General features: G+C 40.6%; 3 protein-coding genes across 5 annotated transcripts in view; 1 reads left to right on the top strand and 2 right to left on the bottom strand.

Annotated features, from left to right (window-relative positions):
- Nucleotides 1–7,325, bottom strand: part of dnm1a (dynamin 1a) — a 58,262-nt gene extending 50,937 nt beyond the window's left edge. Inside the window, exons 1-3 of the mRNA XM_061801197.1 lie at nucleotides 7,237–7,325; nucleotides 6,649–7,127; nucleotides 494–567 (exon numbers count right to left, since the gene is read on the bottom strand). Of these exons, the coding sequence (XP_061657181.1) occupies nucleotides 494–567; nucleotides 6,649–6,809 (235 nt within the window). The 5' untranslated portion in view covers nucleotides 6,810–7,127; nucleotides 7,237–7,325. The remainder of the gene's footprint in view (nucleotides 1–493; nucleotides 568–6,648; nucleotides 7,128–7,236) is intronic.
- A 2,239-nt stretch (nucleotides 7,326–9,564) lies between these two features.
- Nucleotides 9,565–21,529, top strand: ciz1a (cdkn1a interacting zinc finger protein 1a). Of its 3 annotated transcripts, none has more exons than XM_061800848.1 (16): nucleotides 9,565–9,724; nucleotides 10,103–10,331; nucleotides 11,320–11,450; nucleotides 12,391–12,629; nucleotides 12,701–12,806; nucleotides 13,008–13,095; nucleotides 13,720–13,817; nucleotides 13,928–14,112; nucleotides 14,216–14,346; nucleotides 15,313–15,406; nucleotides 16,866–16,979; nucleotides 18,316–18,423; nucleotides 18,501–18,579; nucleotides 19,223–19,344; nucleotides 19,599–19,645; nucleotides 19,705–21,529. In XM_061800848.1, exons 2-16 carry the CDS (start codon nucleotides 10,156–10,158, stop codon nucleotides 19,814–19,816), a joined length of 1,830 nt encoding a protein of 609 aa, XP_061656832.1. In that variant the 5' UTR covers nucleotides 9,565–9,724; nucleotides 10,103–10,155; the 3' UTR covers nucleotides 19,817–21,529. The 3 variants fall into 3 exon arrangements, with proteins under 3 accessions (XP_061656832.1, XP_061656831.1, XP_061656830.1); XM_061800847.1 differs by having other exon boundaries at nucleotides 9,566–9,724; nucleotides 19,727–21,529; XM_061800846.1 differs by having other exon boundaries at nucleotides 9,566–9,724; nucleotides 19,724–21,529.
- Nucleotides 20,343–23,140, bottom strand: bbln (bublin coiled coil protein). Its single transcript, XM_061800879.1, has 2 exons — nucleotides 22,859–23,140; nucleotides 20,343–21,951 (listed from the first exon to the last, which is right to left on the bottom strand). Exons 1-2 carry the CDS (start codon nucleotides 22,935–22,937, stop codon nucleotides 21,722–21,724), a joined length of 309 nt encoding a protein of 102 aa, XP_061656863.1. The 5' UTR covers nucleotides 22,938–23,140; the 3' UTR covers nucleotides 20,343–21,721.
- Nucleotides 23,141–23,231: the final 91 nt, after the last annotated feature.

The following is a 23,231-nucleotide window of genomic DNA, read 5'->3' as shown; positions in this document are numbered from 1 at the left end:
ATACATCGTGATTTCTTGATTTTTCACTCTCACAGTGGACATGCACCCATGATGAACATTTCAGACCCCTCCATGATTTCTAAGTGGGAGTACTTACAATAGAGCAGGGTGTTCAAATTCTCATTTTCTTTACTGTATTTATCTTGGCACGTAACTGTAATAGGGATGAGTGTGATGAATCCATTTATAAATCATCTATGCTCATATTGTGTGTGTGTGTGTGTGTGTGTGCTTGCGTCTTGAAATAATGGGTTATGACAACCAGTAGAGGGGCATCATTATTTCAGGTTCTGCGAGTTAACTCCCTACGTAGGCTGCAGCACCAAAACAAAAACAGGATGAGAGTTTATGTCCTGCTGTAACTATCAAGTTAATTTTCAGTATTACAATACTGTAAAAATCCACAACACCAACTGGTGGAAGATGTTTATGGTTCCCCGGCTGCCAGTCACTCAACAGCCAAAACAAATCGTAAATGGAGGTATATTCTCACCTGTGGGTGCGTTCATCAGCTGCAGAACCAAAGGACGACGGGTCACGATACCAGAACCACGTGGAAGGAAATCCCTAGAATAAAAACATGTGACATCTTGAGCTAACATTTGAAAGTGGTTATTTTTTTATACATTTTCACTCGAGTTAATCTTGAAAAATATTCAAAATGTCAACAACACATTAATTTTGTTGCTATGAATGAACCTGAATGCAGATTGCGATCATTAAATTCGCTGCAGTAATTAGATGTCGTGGTGGCAAAAAGCTTGTAAGTGTGTCTCCAGTGGTGCTGGTAAATTTGATATTAGTGCCAACATGTCTTTATGTGCTGCAGTCTTCCTGCAGGGTTTCATCCATTATGTAACATCAACACAAACTCGGTGTGTGAGCTGACACGAAAATTCAAATTCAGCGATGTGCAGCATCTTCACGTGTGTTGGATTTCCTTTCCTACAAACATAAATATACTGATCGTATTGGGGCTCATGAATTGTGCAGGTGTTTCTAATGTTGTGGCCAGGGTGTGCATACTGGCTACAGATGTGACTGTTCCAGGAGCCATGAAGTAAACACATTTAAGTACATTTTGTTAGTACTCCTCCCTGTTGGAAGGGTTTTAGAGATCACAGATGGCCTTCCTTGTCACTCCTTCGCGTTCTCTCCCTTGAACGATAGTAAAACTTTGTACACCTTGTTTCTTCTTCTTCTTCTTCTTCAAAAAAGAAGGTTTCTGGCCACTTATTGAAATCCTCAAGGACGTAATGCAGTGCAAGTTGGGATAGCATAAAAGTCAAATCACTGCGCACTGTAAGTCATTGCCAAAAGTGAGCAGAGGAAGAGCTAAGGTATTAAAGCCCTCCTATAGACAATTAACTGAGCAAGCATTTAACAATCATAACCTACATGAAAGTGTATCCTTTGTGTTTCATGGATCTATCAGACTTAAGTGCTATAATGCCAACCAGCAAAAGAACCAACCATGCACTTTTTATAGCACTTGTCCTCAATTTAGGGTTGTGAGTGACTTGCAGTGTAATGTACCAGCCAGGTCTAAGAAAGAGGAGGCAAACACCATTGAAAGAGTCAATCGAAAGGGCACGTAGACACAACAACCAGTCAAATTAACATTCACAATTTAGGACTTTCAATGTACCTAAAACGTATGTGAGGAAGCCAAAGTATCTGTAGAAGGTCCACGTGAGCACAGGAGAGCTCCACATAGGAATGCTTTATCTGTAATTTTGGTGCCAAACTTCAAAAGTGTAACACCGATGAGCAAACCACTAGATTACCACTACCAAAAATTCAAACATCAACATCAGAAATAATTATTTCTAAAAAAAACTTATAAGGTGCAGTATAGTAAGTAACCCAATTTTCAATGAAACTTCTCTTCATTCTGTGGCACTATTCCACACCTTTCCTACTAGGAATAATGGAAATGGAAAAAAAATGTTTTAGGGTCAAAGTTGTGGCCCTCCTTAAACTTGTAATTAACTGTAAACATTAGCCAATCTATTAACCAACCTCGTTAAAAAAAAAAAAAACATAAAAACCTTACTTTCATGACAAAGCTGATGTTATATCGTGTCATTAAAGTCATTCTTAAATCGATAAGAAGTCAAAGATGTTAAAAACAAAAAAACACAATGTTAATCATGACTTAAGTGACAGAGAAGCCATATAAGTTAAAACGTGTATCATCTTATTTCACATATCTTCCTGTATATATTCTCTTATCTTCTCATTGCACTATTCCGTAAGACCTCCACAAAGCCAAAGAAAAAGATGCAATTAAGCCTTCGATAGTTGCCTAATTCCATCATCATCAGGGGTTCCACTCTTTGACAAACACTATTCGGTTTGATGCAGTGTCATTTTACACCACAACAACCGTAGTGATACACATTGTTGAATTAGTGCCTTTTCTGACACAGTCAATCACAACTGAAAATTGTTGTTCCCCCAATGGGCAGAATTTCATTTTTGATTAGATAAAATATTGCACAGGTGTACCCCAGTGCTGTGTAGCATTTATGTGCCTTGTGCATCACAAGCACAGCAAAGCATCTGAAGTCCTACATGTGGAGCCAATGAAAAGACAGCATGCTCTGCAATGGATGCACAGATTAACGCTGAGCCAATGTGGTAAAATAGAGAGCGAGATTAGCGTTAATCCTCTGTAGCTCTCCACCTCTGTCCCACGCTCTGCATACTCTCTTCTTACCTTTTTATATTCTACCATTTAAGACAGCCACACATATATGAAAATGTTGATACAAGAGCTTTATTCGGTCATCTATCTACCAATGAAGAGCCTGAGTTTTTAAATTAAATGCACTCTATCCTTCTCTACAGTATATCATTGTCTGCCGATATATTTTTTTTTGAGCAGAACAAAACGAGTGAAGAATGAGCGAAGCTGCTCCAATTTGTCACAATGCCTCAGGCCGTCACTGGCTATGTTACATAATATGTAAACGCTAAGGCTACGGCCCATCGATGTAATCTCCACAAGGGGGGATGGAATAGTTATGGTGCCCAAAGTCATTAATGTGAGTTACTAAGTGAGATAAATAATGGGATACGGAAGTCATGAAACAGACTCGATTGGCTTCGTCCATTGTTTAAATTGTCTGCTGTTTGGGATCTTTGTCATCCAGAGGACATTTATAAGGGATTCAATTTTTTAAAATGGGCCATTTGTGTTACATCATGGACCGACCGTTGCTAAATAATTAGAGCCAATGCAAGAGATTAAAAATAAGTACACTTCCATTGATCAGTATCAATGAAATACCTGTAAACTGGTTGGAGTATACACTTGTTTCCAATATGTTGGTAAATTTGAGGCGGCAATGGTGCACCTGTAAAGCGTTGGCCTCACAGTTCTGAGGACCTGGGTTCCATCCAGGTGTGACAGTCTGAGCGCTGGCCCGTGCTGAAAAGTCTCCTTGTGATGAATGCGCATGTGTTCCGAACAGAGAACTCTGGGGACGTAGCAAACGCTTACTGGGAAATCCCCTGGTCTCATAGTTCCCCTTCTTTTTCAAAGAGGGAGCTAACATATGTTATAACCTAACCTAACCTTAAAACAAAAATTAATAAAAAGATATACACATATATGTACGTTTGCTGTGTTCGTCTTTCTGAGACATAAACATGAACACTCGGCGACAAATTATCAAATTGCACATGTTGAAGCATGGATGGGGGATGTCTCAGACTGGCCGGAAGTTTACAAAATATACGCGCATGAGCATTAATCACAAGGAGACTTTTCAGCACCGGAAGCGCTCAGACCGTCACACCGGCCCAGCCTGTGTGGAGTTTGCATGTACGCCACGTGCCTGCGTTGGTTTTCTCCGGGCTCTCTGGTTACCTCCCACATCCCAAAAACATGCAACATTAATTGGACCCTCTAAATTGCCCCTAGGTGTGATTCTGAGTGCGGCTGTTAGTCTCTATGTGACCTGCGGTTGGCTGCAACCAGTTCACCGTGCACCCCGCCTCCTCCACGTTGACAATTGGGATAGGCACCAGCACTCCCGCGATCCTTGTGAGGATAAGCGGCAAAGAAAATGGATGGACAGATAGTTAATTTGAATACATAATACCAGTACTTTCAAGAAAAACAATGCAGTTTTAAATAAGGAAGGGGACATTCTGACTACATATTTCTTGATATAGGGAAAATGTAAAACAATTGTTAAAACAATTGTTTTACATTTTACATTTGAACCTTAATTTCTAAAAGACAACGAAAACAAACATTCCCATTTTTCTTTGTTTTGCCTTCTTATTATGACAAAACATTCATTGTTAGGCAATAAATAACAGTTTCTTCAGATCACGAAGCACAAACTACTACTGCATTTGCAAAACATCAATCAAGAATGTTTGATTAATCAACCACTCAATTGTTACGCCCATTTAAAACCACTGAAAACTACAATCACAATAATAAAGAATTTGTTAAATTAAAACCCTCTGACATCTGTCATCCATCAAACCGAGCATTATTATTTTTATAAAAGCAGACATTTATGATCCAACTCTTGGATTGGTTATGGATAAAGTTGAGGTACATATATCCAATATTTTATATCATCCATGAATACAATTGTCTCGCTCCTATCATGTGCATTATCCCCACACGCTTCCCTCATCGATTGTGCTGACTGGAAGCTGCAGTGTGGAGGCCGAGGCCTTTTTTCCGGACTGGATCGAAAATAAAACAAACAAACGGAGTGTCCCATTACTGCTAAAATGCCTCACAATGTGGTTCTAACTAAGAAGAATAAAAAGGCTTTGTGATAAAACATTGAGGCAGCAACCGTGTTTTAAACTGATAACATAAATCTACTGTACCACCAATGAGCGAGCGGGGAGGAGGGGTGGTGTGTCAAGCTGGAAGGATGAAAGGACACACAATGTCACTAACTGCACTTTAGGACGCACACACTGCAGAGCAAAAATGCTTGTGTTGGCCTTGTAGGCTCAATGCAGGGTTGAAATTTTTGCATGCTCGTGTCATAGTGCTTCACATTTTTCTTTTTCAAGTCTCCGCATGATCGTAGCTCCCTCGGGTAAAGGCGCTGTAATTAGGCAGAAGCTGTTACCATGACAACAGAGGAGAGCGAGAGTGCTGCACAATGATGAGACGCACACAACAATCATACCGTACGGTCAAGTCCAGGAGTGATTTTTGTGTGTGTGTCTTTTATACGCCAGCACAATGGGTTTGAAATAGAACAATCAGAATGTGACTGAAATTTGTATCTTTATCCATCTATTGTCTTCATGACAGTCACGTCTAAGATGGAGCCTATTCAAGCTGACTTCGGGCATGAGGCTTGGTCCACCCTGGACTGGACACAAGTCAATTGCAGGGCACGTAGCAGTCTAGTCTATACAATATAGGACCTTTAATTAACCTAAAATCCATGTTTGGGGAATGTGGGAGGAAGCTGATGTACCCACACAAATTTGAAAGTCTACACTTCAATCAAACCTGAGATATATGCCAAGTATTTTAGAATTTAACTTTCCATCTGTTTTTTCATTTTTTTTTTTGCACACCATTTACAATAAACAGAACTTTCCACAAGGTAGCATTATGACATGTAAACAGTTTCGCCGATTGTACCTGCTAAATTGAGGATCAGCGCTTGTGGCCACGTGTTTGTTCACAGTGGTAATCTGCTCCCAAACAAATGCGCAGTGAGGCAACATAGAGGTCACGTTTGTGCCTAATGAGATATTAAATCTTGCTATAAATCAATTAAAATATCAACTCTGCTCCAGGGGGTGGATTTACGTCTGTTAAATTGGATTAATTTTGAATAGCGTGCCGCTGCAGTGGCTTCAAAAAAAAAAAAAAAAAAAAAAAAAAAACAATGCACACACAGCCTGACCTTGCTTTCAGCAGGGAACAGAGTCACTTCTGCGCGTTAGATACACCATACATGTACACATGACCTTAAATTAAGGTTCTGTTGCTGTTGTTGCCTGAGTGCTGCTGGTTAAGCTTCAGTCATAAGTAGACCAGATGGAGGGGCTGAGCCAGAATGGCTCAAAGCTCAGGTGGACTCTCTCTTCCTCTTTGTTTTCCTCTCTTCATTCCATTCTCTGGCTACAAGGTCATCATACAGCATATCATATCAACATTAGCTACTCTGCAAATGTTTTGCATCATTTTTATCAATTTGAAACAAACCTGGACGCAGAATTGAGGCGTACAAGTCCACTTAGTCAGAATTAAAATGCCATGAAGAGAACAAAATGGTAGCCTTAAAGGCACAAAATTTGCATTTAAACTGCGAATTGTGAGTGACTGTGACCAGATGGAACGGTCTGGTTTGTAATATACAGTCCATGGACTGTCGGTGGCCCACCAGAGGTCTGGAGACAGTTTAGACGGCGTCTATAAGGCTCTAATTTTGTGTGAAGGCGCCATGCAGCAGGTAACAGATTACGTTTACAAATTACATAAAAATAAATACAATAAAATCCACTTAATATATGGACAGGTAATGAGTTTGTTAAATGGTGCAGTATTATAAATGGAGGAGGGAGGAGGAAGAGGAGGATGAGGGGGATGGGGACAGTGTACGGTGCGTTAAATGGAATAAATGCTTTAAATCTACTTACTTGCCCACGAAGTTCTCCAGCACCGAGCTTTTCCCCGCACTCTGTCCGCCCACCACGGCGATTTGAGGCAGATCCAGGTTGGCATTCTGACCGATGGCGGAGAAGGCATCCTGCATGCGGTTCACCAGGGGGATCAGATCCTCCATGCCCCGGTTCCCCATCGTGGCCGAGAGGACGGTCCTCGACGGATGTATTTAGCAACGGTTTAATTCTACTCTGAGGTTCGACCGAGCCCCGCGCTGCGTTCACGTCCCTGGTGCGCTTGGATCGCCGCAGCCACACCGAGCACCGCAAGTGGGTGGGAGGTGAGGATGAGGATGAGCTCTCCTTGTGTTTCCCCAGGAAAACTCACTGCATGCAGTTCTCAACACTCGCCGCTTGGTGTACACACCGCCCCGCTACAGCTTTTGAACGTGACGAATGACTGTAGCAATGACTCCACCTCACGTGTCGAATGGCTTGATTGCATCAACAGCTCACTTTTGTTGACAAAAAATAGAGTATGTTTGGATTTTAAACACAGGGTGGGCTATAAATAGCTGCGTACTTTGATATTTTAAAAATTTACAGGTACTGTGTAAACCTCACCTTGTCTTACCTTCGCCGCGTATCCTCACAAGGGTTGCGGGACTGTTGGAGCCTATTCCAGCTACCTTTGGTCAGGAGGTACACCCTGAACTGGTTGCCAGCCAATCACAGGGCCCGCAGAAACAAACACCCAGTCACAGTGACAATCACACTTAAGGGCAATTAGGACTCCAATAAATGTACCGTGTAAACCATCCATCCATTTTCTTGGACGCTTATCCTCACAAGTGTCGCAGGGCGTGCTGGAGCCTATCCCAGCTGTCAACGGGTAGGAGGCGGGGTGCACCCTGAACTGGTTGCCAGCCAATCGCAGGGCACATAGAGACAAACAGCCACACTCACAATCACACCTAGGGGCAATTTAGAGTGCCCAATTAATGTTGTATGTTTTTGGGATATGGGAGTGCCCGGAGAAAACTTATGCAGGCATGGGAGAACATGCAAAATCCACATAGGCGGGGCCGGGATCGAGCCCGGGTCCTCAGAACAGTGAGGCCAACGCTTCACCAGCTGATGCGCCGTTCCGCCGCACTGTGTAATATAGTAAATCAAATCATTCAAGATCAAAGTGGATTCTAAAGCAATAGTTGCAAGGAAGGAAGGAAGGAAGGAAGGAAGGAAGGAAGGAAAATAGGCTGGGGGAAAAGCAGAATTAAGGGGAAGGAAGTGAAAAGAGGTAATAAAAGACAGCAAGAAATTAGGAACATAAGGAAAGTGGTTTCAAGTTGTTGTTTTTTAAGAAAAGAAAGGATTGAAGTAAGTACAGTGCCAGTCTCAAGCCTGCAAGGGGAAGACGGTTGAGCGTATATTCAGCAACTCAACCCCATAATAAAACCGACAGCACCTCAAAAGCCAACAATCAATTTGGATCCTATAGGAGAGAATGCTTTTCCAGCTAGAGTTTATGGCACCACGTAAAGAAAGTCAGTCTCTGGAGCTTACCTGGGCGATAATTGTAATATATACCAGGACCACTACACTTATAGATTGGAATAGAGGAAATATGTTTGAAGTTAAACACATTTACATTGATATAAAGTAGTATAAATTGACTATTTTAGACAGTGACACACTGGACAGGAGTTGAACCAATGATGTTTTGCTCCAACAAGTATGATGACAATGAAGAAAAGGAGGATTTTCATCAGAACCTCTATGCAACTTTCCAGAAATTACCACCATAAAAAAATATTGCCTATCTATTGAAAGCAGTCCATCAACCAAAGAAGAAATACAGAGGAGAGCTATCGCATAGTTGAAGGCAGGTAACTCTGCCAGACCAGATGGTATTCGAAGCTGAGGTTCAAAAGGCAAATATCCCAGTCAGCGTGGAATTGTTGTACCTCCCAGAAGACTTAAGAGGAGGGTGACCTTCAATACATGCAGGGACTCCAGCAGGATGACACAGCTCTTTATTCGGGAGAAAGTTTTCAAATGTCATCTGCATCAACGGAATGAAAGATGTTGCAGACACACAACTATGTGATAAAGGCAAGATCTACAAAGGCCAAATAAAAACACATCAGTACAGAACAGTTACTTGAAGTGAACGCTGCATTATACATTACTTTTGTTGACTATATCAAGGCTTTTCATAGCATTGATAGAATTTTATGAGATACAATCACAAATATATTGTTGTGCCAAGTTGTTAATGGACAACAGCTGACTGTTGCCTATTTCCCAAAAGGGATGTAAAAATACTGAAGGAAGGAAGGTGGTCTTGAAGAAAAGCAAAAAAATAATAATAAAAAAAGCAGGACTGTGGTGGAATGAATGGGCATAGAAAGAACGGCATGAGGAAAATAAGAAGGAAGGAAGAAGGTGAGAAGGAATGGGTTAAGGAAATATTATGGGAGGGAGGGAAGAAAGGAAGGAAGGAAGGAAATGTAACCAAAGTAAGTAAAGCTGAAAAGTAGCTCTCAGCAGAAGACGGATGGAAGTAATGGTTTAAGAATTAAAAAAAAAAAAAAAAAAACAAGGCAGGAGGTCAGGGAGGAATTTTTTTTAATGCAGTAAAATAAACATTTTGAAAATACTGTACCTAATTTTTGCCCACTCTTGTCTAACATCTAATAATAATAACCTGCAAGTTGCAATGACTATAGATACAGATCTGTCCATGGTACTGAAATTTTATCTGCCATGGGCATGACTACTTTGTAATACTGTATTATAATTTGAAAACAAACATATTATGTCAGTGCAGATAGCATCTTATATAGTTCATTACAGACAGGGAGCTGGCCGCGTGAAAAGACCTCATGAGGACCAATTGGAAAAATACGGTATGTCCCAAATGTAGAGGAAGCAGGAAATTCCAGTTTTGGAGGCGATCGCTAGAGGGTACTAAAGTTTCGTCATCGCGGAGCCGGAGAAGATCATTGTAGTTCAGTGGGTAGCAATCCATTTGAGGACGCATTTACAGTGCGATTGTCTCTTAAAGAAATAATTAACAATCACCGTCGTCTTGCTTCTCTTTTGAGAGGTAAGTGGCGACAACGAATGGTATTGGTCTGACATAAAGTAGCAAAAGCGTGTATTTAGCCCATTTTATGCAAGGCTAAGCTAACTGAGCGGTGTCGAACGTTAGCTTGTCTTTTGGCGGCGCTATTCTAATTCGTTCCCTCCATTGTCGCCATTTCAGGCCATTTTTTAAGGGATCGTATGACTCTTTCTGTACCAGTCATTTCGTTACATCGACTAATTCAGCAAAGGAAAGTCAATCCAAGTTAGCTCTTTGTTTTAGCTCGCTAGTTAACATTAGCAAGTTGTCATCGCGACCTATGAAAGCGACCTGTTGTGTCCTCGAGGTGGCCGTCATTGAAAGTTGCCCAGTTGGCATTTAGCTTCTTTTCCCTTTCAGAAACTCTGACAAGCACAACTTTTGAGCTAAAAGGAGGACAACGAGAGCTCCCAATGTTCAACCCGCACACCCACCAACAGCAGCAGCACCAGCAGCAGCAGTTCCACCAGCACCTGCGGCAGTTACAACAACTTTTCCACCAGCAGCCCCCGCCGCCACCGCCGCCTCCACCGCCGCCACAGTCCGCTCCAGCTCGCCATGTCGCCCATCACCGTCATCAGGCACCACGGTGAGCCCTTCTAACGAGAACGCGGGGCTTTGCGTGAGGCCTTCGGGTAAACTGACCAAGCAGCTCTTGCATTTCCATTTGTAGTACATTGCACTTTATACTATTGTATTGCATTGTTCAGTTCTCTTAATATTCATTTCAGAATATGTTACGGATAAACTGTTTATACTAAAAGAAAAACGTCACAGAATTGCGAGAAGTCAAAACATTCAGAGATAAATGTGTAATCTGTGGCAGAAAGAGTAGTAATTTATAGTCACTTTACGACATAAAATAGCATGGGAATAATGTTCAAACCCTGCCTTAAAACATTATTGGCATTCAACAGAAGACTTGAGCCCTTGTTATCTAGTCTTTTTTAACGTTACAATTAAACATTTACAAAACCAAATCAAACTTGTCTTAAGATTTGTCTTTTTTTCCCCCATTTATGTCCAACATTTTGTTTCCACTGTTTTTTTTAAGTGTTCCATGACTAAAACTTAGCTGATTTGAAGTATTTTGAGTGTTTAATAATCCTACAATAAAAAGTTTTGAAAAAGTCCTGATCTAAAGGAAGTTATAATTTTGTGAGTGTTCCATATTCAAATAAAGAAAAAAAGCTTTTTATTATATGTATTGAAAGCATACAATCATGGAAATAATGTTGAAATATTATGAGAATAAGTTAGAAAAGTTGTAATTAGTGAGTGTAATCATACCAAATGCAATACAAAACATCATGGTAAGAAATAGTAACTACTCAGAATTTGATGAGTAACTTATGTAAACATTTTGAAGTTGTAGTTTCACTTGAATAGATAGAAATGTTATGAGGATGATATAAGGACTGTTGAGTTTTTTTTTTTAATATATTTTTTTTCATTTTTCTTTCCAATCCCAATATTCATGTATATGTATGCGAATCTAATAATCTGTTGCCATTTAACATTTAGCCTGAATGAAACTCATCCTATTTCCCTGTCTTTGATTTTCTCGTTGTTGCCAGACCCATCTCTGTGCCTCCACATACAACACCGACTCCACCCAGAATGGTCAACCTATGCCAGGCAACCCAAACCTCCATTATTAGCCCCAATCCGATGCTGCAGGGAGCCTTAATGATGCAGCAGATGCAAGGTGAAGCTTTAAAAAAAAAAAAAAAAAAAATGCTGAGTCAGGTCTGTAAATATTGAGACACTGACATAATTCTCATCTGTTTTGCTTGAAACACTAGCACAGTGGATTTGAACTGAAATGAAAAAAATATCCTTTAACTGCAGACTCAGTTAGAATTTGAAGTAGTTGCATCCAAATTAGGTGAACAATAAAGGAATCACAACAGTTTGTACTTAACCATTTAAGGCACCAAATGCAATGGGACAAATAAAGAACCATAAATGAAACATTCACTTTTTAGTGCTAGGTTGCAGAACTTTTGCACTCAATTACAATTTGACATTTGGGATGCAGACATAGCATGCTGGATTTCATCTGTCCGTCTGATATGTTTAGTTTTTTGGTCTGATAATTGCTTGCCTCTCTGATAGTGACTTTGAATAGTGATAGTGATCTAAAATTCTGAGTTTAAAGCAAAAAAAACATGCAAATGTAAATAGCACACTTGAAACCATTAGTATTGGTCCTTAAAGAAGTGGGAGGGACAAACTGGGTACGGAAAGTATTCAGAGGCTCTTTGTTTTACTGTGCCATTTTCTAAAATCGTTTACGTTCATTTTTTTCCCTCTTTGTCCACACACCACTATACTGACAGGGGAAAAAAATGATTGTTGAAATTTTAGCAGATTAAAAAAGAAAACTATTTAATGAGTGAAAAATTTTAGGGCATCTGAATTCTTATGTACCCACTGTATACAAACTTTTAAATCTGACACACTTCACGATGTCTGAATGTTAATAGCATCAAATTTAAGATGGAAGTCTCCATTTGAACCACGTTTCATTTCAAATCCATTTTGGTAGTATTTAGAGCCAAACAGATGAGAATTGTGTTAATATCCCCAAATTTATGGACCTGAGTGTATACATGCATTTTATGTCTCATGTTCTGTTTCCTTAGGTAACATGCGGGGCTTTGGAATGGGCGGACAACAGTTCCGTCAGTTCTTCGCGGCTACAAACAGGTCTCTGCTGGGTCCGGTTCCAATTGGCATGGCAATGAAGTCCCCCCTCATGGGTTTCCCCCCTCCTGCTCGCCCCTTCCACCCTCACCCTCGCTTCTACAACAATGCCTCCCTTACCACCAGCGCGGCCGCCACAAGCACGGCCACCACCTCCTCTGTTACCGCCACCAGCACGGTAATAACAGCAGCAACATTAAAAATATTTATCAATGCTGAAATACAAGTGTCTGAACAATCTCTGTGTAGGATGCCGTTGTTCCCCAGTCGGACAAGAAAAGTGACAGCGAGGTGATGGCGGATGGGCCTACAGCTGACATTCCAGCAGCTAGCAAGGCCAGCACAACTGAAACAGGTTGATGTGTAAATTCAGGAAGTGCTTGTTTTGGAAAAAACATGTTGATCATAAATTGCCAGTGTTGTGCATTAACAACAATCACGATGATAATAATTATTAAATGGTTACTGCTCCCTTTGAACAGAGTATTCTTTCAAAGGCAAAGGCTTGGACAGTTCTTTCAGTCGGTGTCTATATATGCTTGGCTGTAATCCACAGATGGTGTGGTGGAATGGGTTGATGGATCTGCACAGAGTTTTGAGGAACAGCTTGAAGAACCTGCAGTGAAGAGGCAGAGGATGGAAGGGTGTGGCAAAGATTTGAATTGCAACATCTTACAATTTTGACCCAGAGACTGCTCATAAACATTTTGACACTACCCCTTATAATCAGTTTTTTTTTTTTGTAATCACAGAATGGGGAGATGAAGTTAACTGTCAATTTTCCATCTTCGCAAGTAGTTTGAGAGTCGTAACTTGGGGGTGGGGCGGGGGACTTGTGCCTAAAGGAAAACCACAATGTCAAAATTTAACAACAGATCTAAACAATTAGCATATTACTAAAAAAAAAAACTAAATTTTACAAGAATAATTTCATGTTATATCAAAATAAATTGTAATTTCACAAGATTCTTTCCATTCTTCATATTACAATAAAGTCATAATTCTCTGAAAAAAGTCAGTTTAATGAGAAAAGTCAAGCACATACAATTTTGGGAGCATAAAATTCACGTCATTGGAAAAAAAAAAAATCATAGATTAAAAAATGTAAACATTGCCACTACTATTGTCACACTCTACAAGGTGCTGTCACTTGAAAGGACACAGTTGCAGCAAAATTGATTAATTTTACATGCTCTGTTTAAAAGCTGTGTTCTATGTATCATTTCTTCAATATAGCAGTTTTTTCCCCTTCATTTATGCTCTACCAGGTCTGAGGAGCCTAAAGAGGATGCTGTTGTCAACACTGCAAATTCAGATGGTGAAGATCTTGTTTCAGAATGTAAAATAGAAGGCACCCAGCTTGATGGTGAGTTAAACATGACCATTCACTGGAACGATGTTAACTAATTGAAGTACCTTTTTAAAGTCACTTTTATTTGTGGACTGAGTTGCAATATTCCATCTTTATGGTCCTAGATTGCCTTCTAGAGGACAGAGGCCTGACACCGGGTTCAGAACCTGTTGAGGGAATGGAGGAGTGCCATGCCTCCATCGTGGGTGATGATGAGCCATCAGACAAACCGGAAGCGGAGGGGGGTGGTGCAGAGGGTGTCAACAAGTTTTATTGCTACCTCTGCACCATTACCTGCCACAGTCAGGAAGTAGGTCATACATCAGTTCATCTTCAATCAGCTGTTAGGCTTTCTTGAACTCTCGCTTTGTGTCTGTGTGGTTTTGTTTTTGTTTTTTTTTTTTTTCTCCAAGAACTTTCGGAGTCATATGAACAGCGTTTCCCACCAGCAGAGGATGATGGAGATTCAGCATATGAGCAACGCTTGCCTGGTCACACTCCTGCCACGACTGCACGAGACTCTACAGGGGACCAGTAAAGATGGGTATGTTTAGGTCATGTGCACTATATTGCAAAAAGTATTCTATCACCTGGCTTGATTCAGATATGAATTTATGTGACATTCCGTTCATTATCTGTTTGGTTTAATATGACATCGATCCACCCTCTGCAAATCTTACATCTTAAAACTTTTCTGGAAAGGCTTTCCACAAGGTTTGGGAGTGTATTTATGGTACTCTGACCATTTTTTCCAGAAGCGCATTTGTGTGGTTTACAGGCTGATTTTGGATGAGGCCTGGCTCTCAGTCTCTGTTCTCATTCATCCAGAAGTGTTCTATAGGGTAGGCCAGTCAAGTTCATCCACATAAAACTCTCAACATCCTTGTCGATGACCCTTGATTTCTGCAGTTCTGCAGAGTCATGTTGGACCAAAAAGTGGCCATCACCAAACTGGACTCAGAAAGTTGTAAATGTCCAAAATGTTATCCCCTGAGCTCCACTGAAAAGTACTCTGAATGCTTCATCTTGGCAAGCGATTTTGGACAGTCAAACAGTTTGGGGATTACCCCTTCCTGTTCCATAATGTATGTACACCAGTCCACAAATCAAGATCCAGAGACATTGGTTAAAGACTATAGTATCGATCAACTTAACTGGGCTGAACAAACTCCTCCCATCAACCTGGTAGAACACCTTTGGGTTGTTTTAGTGTGGACAGTGAGCCAGACTTTCTTGTCCAACATGAGTGTATGACCTCATATATAGAATGGGCAAAAATTGCCTTCAACTCACTCTTAAACCTTGTTGAAAAACGTCCCACAAGAGTTGAAGCTGTTTTAGCTGCAAAGGGTAGAACAGAATCATAAACTGCATAGATTTAGAATGGTAATCAATTAATATAATATGTAATTCAAGGCAGATGAGCAAATACTTTTTGAAATATAATGTACGTCTATGGAGTCTTCCATTCTCTAATTATGGTTTTGGGGTTTTTTTTTTTCCCTAAAAGAGAGAAAAAAGCTGACATGCAGGGTTGGTGTGCCACCTGTTGTGTTCACTACTCCAGCAGTTTCTCAGACCATCGGCGCACAGAGGAGCACAAAGTAAGTTTTATTGTTGCTTTTCAAAATGAACCTAGGAAAGGCCTTGCAAAAAACAGTAGGCAGCGTTAAAATTTAGCAACCCTGTACTGGCCTTGTGGAATTCTCTTAGGTGCTGTGCAAACTCTGGTGTGGCTCTCTTAGTACCTCAGAATCCGGAAAATGTGTGGGTGGAGACTAACATGCAATTCTGTACAATTATTACAGACCAGTGAAATGGGGTAAAAGTATTTTTTGACAGGCAGTGTGAACGGGGGGCAAAGGGATAAGGAATAAGTCCTACTGCAAATAATAAATAAAGGCAGTTGATGCCTCCCCACTATTGCTGGGCGGTAAGCTATATCGAAAAGCTCAATCGATATTTTATTATTGCTCAATATGGTAAACAGGAATCATGGATTTTATTAATATTTTGCTAGTTCGCAAGATTTCTTCACCCCATGGAGTTTCGTATAAACAAGATGGAAGACATCCTAGCATCTAACGAGCAAGAAATAGTCTCAAAAAGGGGATGCAATGCCCATCATTTGGAAACAACCATAGCCTGTGTAACGTAAAATGGGACTTTCTTTGGGAAATACTGTTTGGCATCTCTGGAGCCGATTTCATCCCAAAAAACACCTGGTAGGACACATTTTTTCTTTATTTCCATCTTCTTCCTTATTTGTCAGCCAGAGAAGTTTTTCATCGGCTACATTCTGTGCTATGTCACAATACATGGAGTCATGACTTAGGAGTACTCAGCGTCAGCCACACACAAAAAGATTTTCATTTTTTTATATATTTATATATCTTATATAAGTTTACTATTTAAGATTGTTGGCCTCGACCTGTTTCATATCCTTCTATTAGGACCAATTCACACTAACTACACCTCAGACCACAGGATAATCTGAGAGTCAACCCTAACCCCCTTTGGTTAGGAAAAGGAAAAGTTATGACAAAAACAGCCCAGTAGTATTTGTGTGTAAAGGGCCTTAGCTGAACCAAAATGTTTCTTTGGGCCTTACAAAACCGCACAAAAGTATGGCGGTGATACTCAACAGTATTTCTATTACCTTTGTTGGCCAATGACACATTTTAACCAAGAGAAGCATTTACAGGACAGTTTTGTATACTATATAGATTTCTGTCTGTTATTAGAGAATCAGTGATTAATAGCTATGCCATAGACTACTTTTGCAGTGCTGAAACTGGCAATAGTTGAATTTACAAAGGCAAGTTATTACATTATTTAGGAAGCATGTTCGTTGGAGCTTAATTCTAACCTCTGCTTGTTATTTTAAAACACCGCAACACATTGTTTTCCATATTGTCCAATTTACACAGAAAATTCTCAACTTTTAAAATTCGATCAATGTGCCCTCGCCTCATTCATGAAAAAAAATTCAAATGGTAATTTACTAAATACGGCAAACAAATATATGTACCTGTAAAGAGTTTCCTGTCCTCCTGTCTTCAGATTGCAAGCAGAGCAGCTGTGTCGTCCTGCGGCATTTGTAAGAAAAATTTCCGGAGCTCGAAGCTATTCGTAGCACACTTACAGTCCCAGGAGCACCGACAGAGATTAGAGAAGGTATCCGAGGGCATTCCCTAAATAAGAGTCAGACAATGGTTGGGTGATTAATCAATGAAATCGTTGAATCATTTTTTGGGGTCACCATCCATCCAAACATCCACCAATCCATTTTTCTTCCGCTTATCTGAGGTCAGGTCGCAGGGGAGTAGCTTTAGCAGGGACTTCCCTTTCCCCAGCCACTTCATCCAGGTCTTCCCGGGGAATCCCAAGGTGTTCCCAGCATGTCCTGGGTCATCCCCGGAACACCTCACCAGCAAGGAATCAAGGAGGGATCCCAAGCAGGTACCCCAGTCACCTCATCTGGCTCCTCTCATTGCGGAGGAGCAGCGGCTCTACTCTGAGCCCCTTCCAGATAACTATCTTAGGGAGAGCCCGGACACCCTGCAGAGGAAACTCAATTCGTTCTCTTGTAACTGGGATTTTCTGATTTCTGTCACAACCCAGATCTTGTTACCATTAGTGAATGTAGGCACTTAGATCAACCAACCAACCTTTCGGCTTTCGTCTTACTTCACCGAGACGGACCGCCGATACAAAGTTCACATGACTGCAGCTGCTGCACAGATCCGCTTGTCGACCTCGTGTTCCATTCTTCCCTCACTCATGAAGAAGACTCCAAGATACTTAAGCTCTTCCACTTAGGGCAAGACCTCATCCTCAATCCGATAAGGGCACTCAACTGTTTTCTGACTCAGGGCCATGTTCTCAGATTTGGAAGTAATAATTCTCAGTCCCGTCCCCTTCACACTCTGCTGCGAACCGCTCCATTGAGGGTTGGAGATCATGGCTAGATGAACCGAACAGAACCAGACCTTCTGCAAAAAGCAAAGATTCCCAAACTGAGGCCACAAAATTGGACCCCCTCTACACCTCAGCTGCACCGAGAAATTCTGTCCAAAAAAGAGCAGAATTGGTGACAAAGGACGCATTGGCTGAGTCCAACCCTCACCAGAAACGAGTCGGACTAACAGCAATGTGGACCAGACTGCCAGTGATCATACGGGACAGAACAGCCCGTATCAGGGGGTTTGGCAACCCATACTCCAGAAGCATCCCCCACAGTCCGAGTCGAATGCGTTCTATAGTTTTGTTACTTACTAATCCCAATGGTAATATTTTACTTTTATTGTTAAATTGTCAAACATTTCATTTTTTTTTCAAATGCAGTAAGTGTAACCCTTTTAAAAGGACCCCTTTTGCCGAGTTTAGAATAATTTCATATAATAATATTGTTATAATTATAAAAATGGCTTTTATTTTGAGCCCTTATCGCTCAACCTTAGGTCAAAACCCCTTCATGTCTGTCATTGACCACTGATGTGCGTGTTGACAGGAGAGCTCTGTCACTTCATCCAAGTTGCTGGACAAAGACGGTTTTGACTTGGAGGAAGAGAAGGATGAGGAGCGCGACCTGGATGAAGAATACTGCCCTGAGACCCAGGTACTGTTTTGTCGCTTTTCATGGTCAGTTTTTTTAAGAAAACCAAATGTAAACACGCCATTGACTTTCTATGGCAGGATGGATACAACTCAAGTCGAGAGGTTACTCTGAAAGACATGGCGAGTGATGCGCATTATGACCCTGACACCATCTACGGTAAGGCACGAGTCATTTCAGCATGCAATTTGATCTTGTGACAAAATGGCATGACAAATAAAAAGTCAGACTGTGGATGGCTCAAATTTTTCTTAATTGCAATATTACCCACTCCTGCGAAACCCAGTGTTTTTATTAGGCTGTTATATTAAGAGCGCCAAAGTTTTCCTAGATGCACATCGAGAATCGAGCATTCAGGAGCTTCCACGGGCTATCTAATATTGAAAGATCAGCAATCTGTCCTTGACCAAAGTCCTATAGCTCCTCCATGTTGATATATGCAAATTTCATCCCAGTATAAACATCACGCATTATGTGGACATGAACTTTGATGGTAATAATTCACACACAAAGAGGAATGATAGGTGACACCTGTTATTTGTAGTTGACGTCTTCATAAAATGGTATCATCAAGGAACGATCGTTTCTTCTGAAAAGTGTCTTTTCCCTCCTGCTCCCTTGCTCCTTTATCAATCTTCTCGTTTTCTCGTTGTAATTTCTGGTGGGAGGTACTAGCATGTAAAAATTGGAGCAGGAGCCCAGGAAGTTCTAAATAAATGAAATTGGCCCTATGAGCAGTGACCCCTTGGACAAAGTGCAAAATATGTCTTTGACTTTATGGTTTTTATTTTTCTTTCCACAGATTCCAGCTTCTTTGTGCCGGTGGCCGGTTTCATTTGCCGACTCTGCAACAAGTTCTACCATTTTGACTCGTCTGCATTACACACTCACTGCAAATCCCTGAAGCACTTTGACAACCTCAAGGTAAGATAGCAGTCATTTAATTTTTATCCCATTTAGTTCACGAGATCACACTCTTTAATGGGTCGTGACAATGTACGCAGATGGATATTTTCTCAACGACTTGTAATAAATTGATAATTTAGCAGGCTATAATCAGCCACCAAATAGCCAAGAACACTTTAAAAGGAACATTTTGAGGAAAATTATTGATTTGTATGTATTGTCTGCTCCGCTAAAGCTAAAAATTATATGCTTGCTTGTTCTGTCGTCCTCAGAGACATAAAGAATCGCTTGGCAAAAACACCAACAGCGACAAGAACAGGTATTTAACGGGAACTACCACAGATTCTCCAGAAGGTGATCGCACCTCCTCTAACGCAGAATCGGTATCAAAACTCAGCAGTACAGAAAACCAGCGCCAGGACAGTGCAGAGGAGCCCGGCACTTGTCAAGCGTCAAAAGCTCCAGCAAAGGTTCCTGCCGTCATCACTGATCTGCCTGCCTCCACTGACAACACCAAGCGAGAAGAAGACAATGAAAATGCTTTGCCGAAGCCAAACACCAGGCGCAGGTCCGGTAGGGCAGCAAGCAGGCGCTGAAGGACGGGTGATGGCCGGACTTGACACCCCCTCAAAAAACCATCTCTCCATTTCATCTTAAATGTGACGGTGGAGGACGTCCCCGAAAAATGATGGGATTAACAAATTGAGAAAGTGAGAAAAATTGCATTGTGGATTCAAATGGCAAAAATTAAAACATCCTCTATATTTTTTTTACATTTATTTGTGAGAAAGGGTTACTTAAATTGCTAATTCACTTGTGATAACTAAAGGACAATTTTTAGTACTTTTGAAAACTCAAATGTCAACTTCCCCAAAAGCTGTACAATTCAGATTTCAACCATAATGTTCTGGAAAAACAAAACTTAAGTGTTCAAACCCGAAACGCTCAAGATTTAGGCACAGTGAATTTATGAAAATAATTTATTCCACAAGTGTTGTTTTTTTGTGGATTACCCCCCCCCCCCCCCCCCCGTGATACTACCAAAAATCTAGAAATGGCTGCAGTTGGCAAAGCTTCAGATGGCTCAATACAAAGGAACAATTGATCATCAACTGCATGATTAATCCTACAATCTGAATCAAGCAAAAAAGTGTAAAAAAAAAAAAGACTAACTCATGAGCAACCATTTTTGAGTTCTCACCAATGCCTGTAAGATACCACTGGGGTACACTGAACCGTTTTGTTTCCCCTCCATTGTGTCTGTCAGGCGAGTAGTTTTATGTTATATGTTTATATTTTTATTGCATATTAGGAAAGTTAAAGCATTTTACTGTTAAAGGTTTTCTTAGGGCTAAATTTTGAGAATCATTCATTCCTGTTCCATAATTTTCTCTTGGGAAAATTGTTAAATGAATACAACTTGAAATAAATGCCCCCCAATTGTGTTCCATTTTGGAGGTTCCACTTTTTATTTTTAAAGAATAAAAACCTTTTCTTAAAAAAAAAAAAAAAAAATGAGGGCGTTCTTTGGGTCAGTTGGGCAACAGACATTGCAGCAAAGACCTTGCAACCAACCTCTCGCAAATAAAGACAACTGTAATGTTTACTGTACAGCTTTATTTGAAAGCTTGTCCATCATGGCCTGTTTATGCTGCTCACAAGACTGCTCTTATGTCATCGTGTGTTTTAAATCATGTCGGACCATCAGTGTTTGCTTCTGGCATTTTGGTGTCATGTTCTGTTTTTTTTTTTTAAAGTGAAGTTTTGATATCTGATGAAAGAGTAGAGGCTTGACACATCTTCTAAAACTAAACGCTTAATTTTTGCTTCATTTTTTGGACCATTCTATTATAAGAGGTTCACTAATTCATCACTCCTTTTTTCTTAACTGTTCCAGGAACATTTCATCCTCAGTTGTAGTTATTTAGAGCCAAAGTCTTGCTCATATGTAGCAAAGCTTGACATCACCATTGGTGACCAGGCACATGATTAGCACAAGCTTCCACCACCCCTCACTGTTTTTGTTTGTAGGATTCTATATATTGGAGCTCTGAATGATGTGATTTCAAAACAAATCTTTGTTTCTTATGACTATTTTTTATTCAGTGACAGATGAAACTGAAATCAAGATGTTTTCTAAACTGCTGGAAGTAATGTATTTTCTTGGTCATTTTAATTTATATTAAAATGTCTCTATTCCCAACACTGGTGTAAACTTTTTTTCCCTTTACTACACAGCACGAACAGAGAAAATGAACATTACAGCATGATTTTGCCATATGCATTACAGGCAAGGAATCACATTTAGGGGAGTATTAAGAACCAGAGATTTCATCTACATGTAAAATGATCTTGCTTAAGGAATGATTCTTCACATTGTAAATGGTGTCACTGTTCAGTTGCGAGCCTCCCTCGTGTCTTCATCGTGGTCCTCCTGAAAGCCTGGCAAAGAGGAGCGATCGTCCCCGACCCGGCGGTCCTCTACCTGGGCTCTGAACTCCTGCCGGGCTTGCCGATTGGACTCAAGGAGTTCGTGCATTTTGCTGTTGAGCGCGTCATTTCGCTCCTCCAAGGTGTCCAGGTACGAGTTGATTTGGTCCAGCATGGAGTTAACGGCTGCAAACTCTGCAAAAACAATATTGCATAACATTAGCTATTCATGAGTGGTGGGCACAGTTTTTTCATGAAATTGATTTTTTTGCATGACCAAATTTATGAAATATGACCAACATACCAAACCCACGTGACATGAAATGAGTTGTTTGCTATTGTATTTCACAGTCTAAAGTAATTATACAACTAGTTCATTTTAACAATGGATGGGCAAATGTGCTGTTTAAAAAAAGTAGGTCAATTGGACATTCGATTAAATTTGACAAAATTTTTTTCATTACAATATTTACATTAGTGCATGGATAAGAAAGTTGACCATATTCCCCTCTCTCTTTCCATTATATTCTCCCCTTGCTGTGAGAGAAAGCAATATTTCTGTTAGTGGATGGGGGTTGCCAGTTGGATGAGACAAATACTTATTAACATTATTATATAGTAAATATGTGAAGAAGAATCACCTGTGAGCACGCACATGACATCGTTAGCTCAGGTCTTTGCTAGTGTAGATAAACTTGAGAAATTCAAATGACCTGATTTCAGGCCTCTCAGCAGATGAAAACGTCTATAACTCGGGAACGTGGGAATTATTTTGATGTATACACCCCGAACTGGTTGCCAGCCAATCGGAGGCCACAAACAACAGTCGCACTCACAATCACACCTTAGTGCAATTTTGAGTCTCCAATGAATGCATGTTTTTGGGATGTGGGAGGAAATCGGAGTTCCCGGAGAAAAACCCACACAGGAACGGGAAGAACATGCAAGCCCCACACAGGCTGGGCTGGGATTTGAACCCCAGTCCTCGGAACTGTGGCCAATGCTCAAACCGGTTCCACCAAATCATCATTTTTACGGATCTAATTTTACGTCACTTTACGTGACTTATAAGGGAGGGAAAAATTGGAAATGTTTGCATTACCTTCGTCATTAAATTCGTCTCCGTCCTCGATGAGGCCATCGTCAATGTTCATGTCAGGATCTCCATTTGGTCCGGACATTGTAATAATACTGCCGTTATCTTAGTTTACAATGGACGTAGACGCCGAAGGACCAATCATAATACAAAAACTCAGAAACACACAAATTAAAGTGCTGGGCAGTAGTTAAGATAAACTCTTTTATCTCTCGATGAGACCTAACTACATACAGTCTTGTACTGTACTGTATTATTTGCGGAACGAGCGGGATTATGGGAAGATTATGGGCGGGATTTACTTTGCCCGCAAAGATTGTACAATACGAAGAAGCATAACTCCACACATGAAAGACAACGAAATTGGTCACCACAGTAA

Source organism: Syngnathoides biaculeatus, chromosome 17 (assembly GCF_019802595.1).
Source record: "Syngnathoides biaculeatus isolate LvHL_M chromosome 17, ASM1980259v1, whole genome shotgun sequence".
Classification (NCBI taxonomy): Eukaryota; Metazoa; Chordata; class Actinopteri; order Syngnathiformes; family Syngnathidae; genus Syngnathoides; species Syngnathoides biaculeatus.
The sequence above is the reverse complement of the archived record's forward strand: the minus strand, read 5'-3'. Positions and strand labels throughout refer to the sequence as shown.

Bases quoted from the DNA above. Each gene is read 5' to 3' on its own strand.
- bbln (XM_061800879.1), bottom strand. From the start codon at position 22,937: ATGTCCGGACCAAATGGAGATCCTGACATGAACATTGACGATGGCCTC. The intron at 21,952-22,858 runs GTAATGCAAACA...TTGTTTTTGCAG, and splicing joins AGACGAATTTAATGACGAAG to AGTTTGCAGCCGTTAACTCC.
- ciz1a (XM_061800846.1), top strand. From the start codon at position 10,156: ATGTTCAACCCGCACACCCACCAACAGCAGCAGCACCAGCAGCAGCAG. The intron at 14,347-15,312 runs GTATGTTTAGGT...TTTCCCTAAAAG, and splicing joins CAGGGGACCAGTAAAGATGG to AGAGAAAAAAGCTGACATGC. The intron at 15,407-16,865 runs GTAAGTTTTATT...TCCTGTCTTCAG, and splicing joins GGCGCACAGAGGAGCACAAA to ATTGCAAGCAGAGCAGCTGT.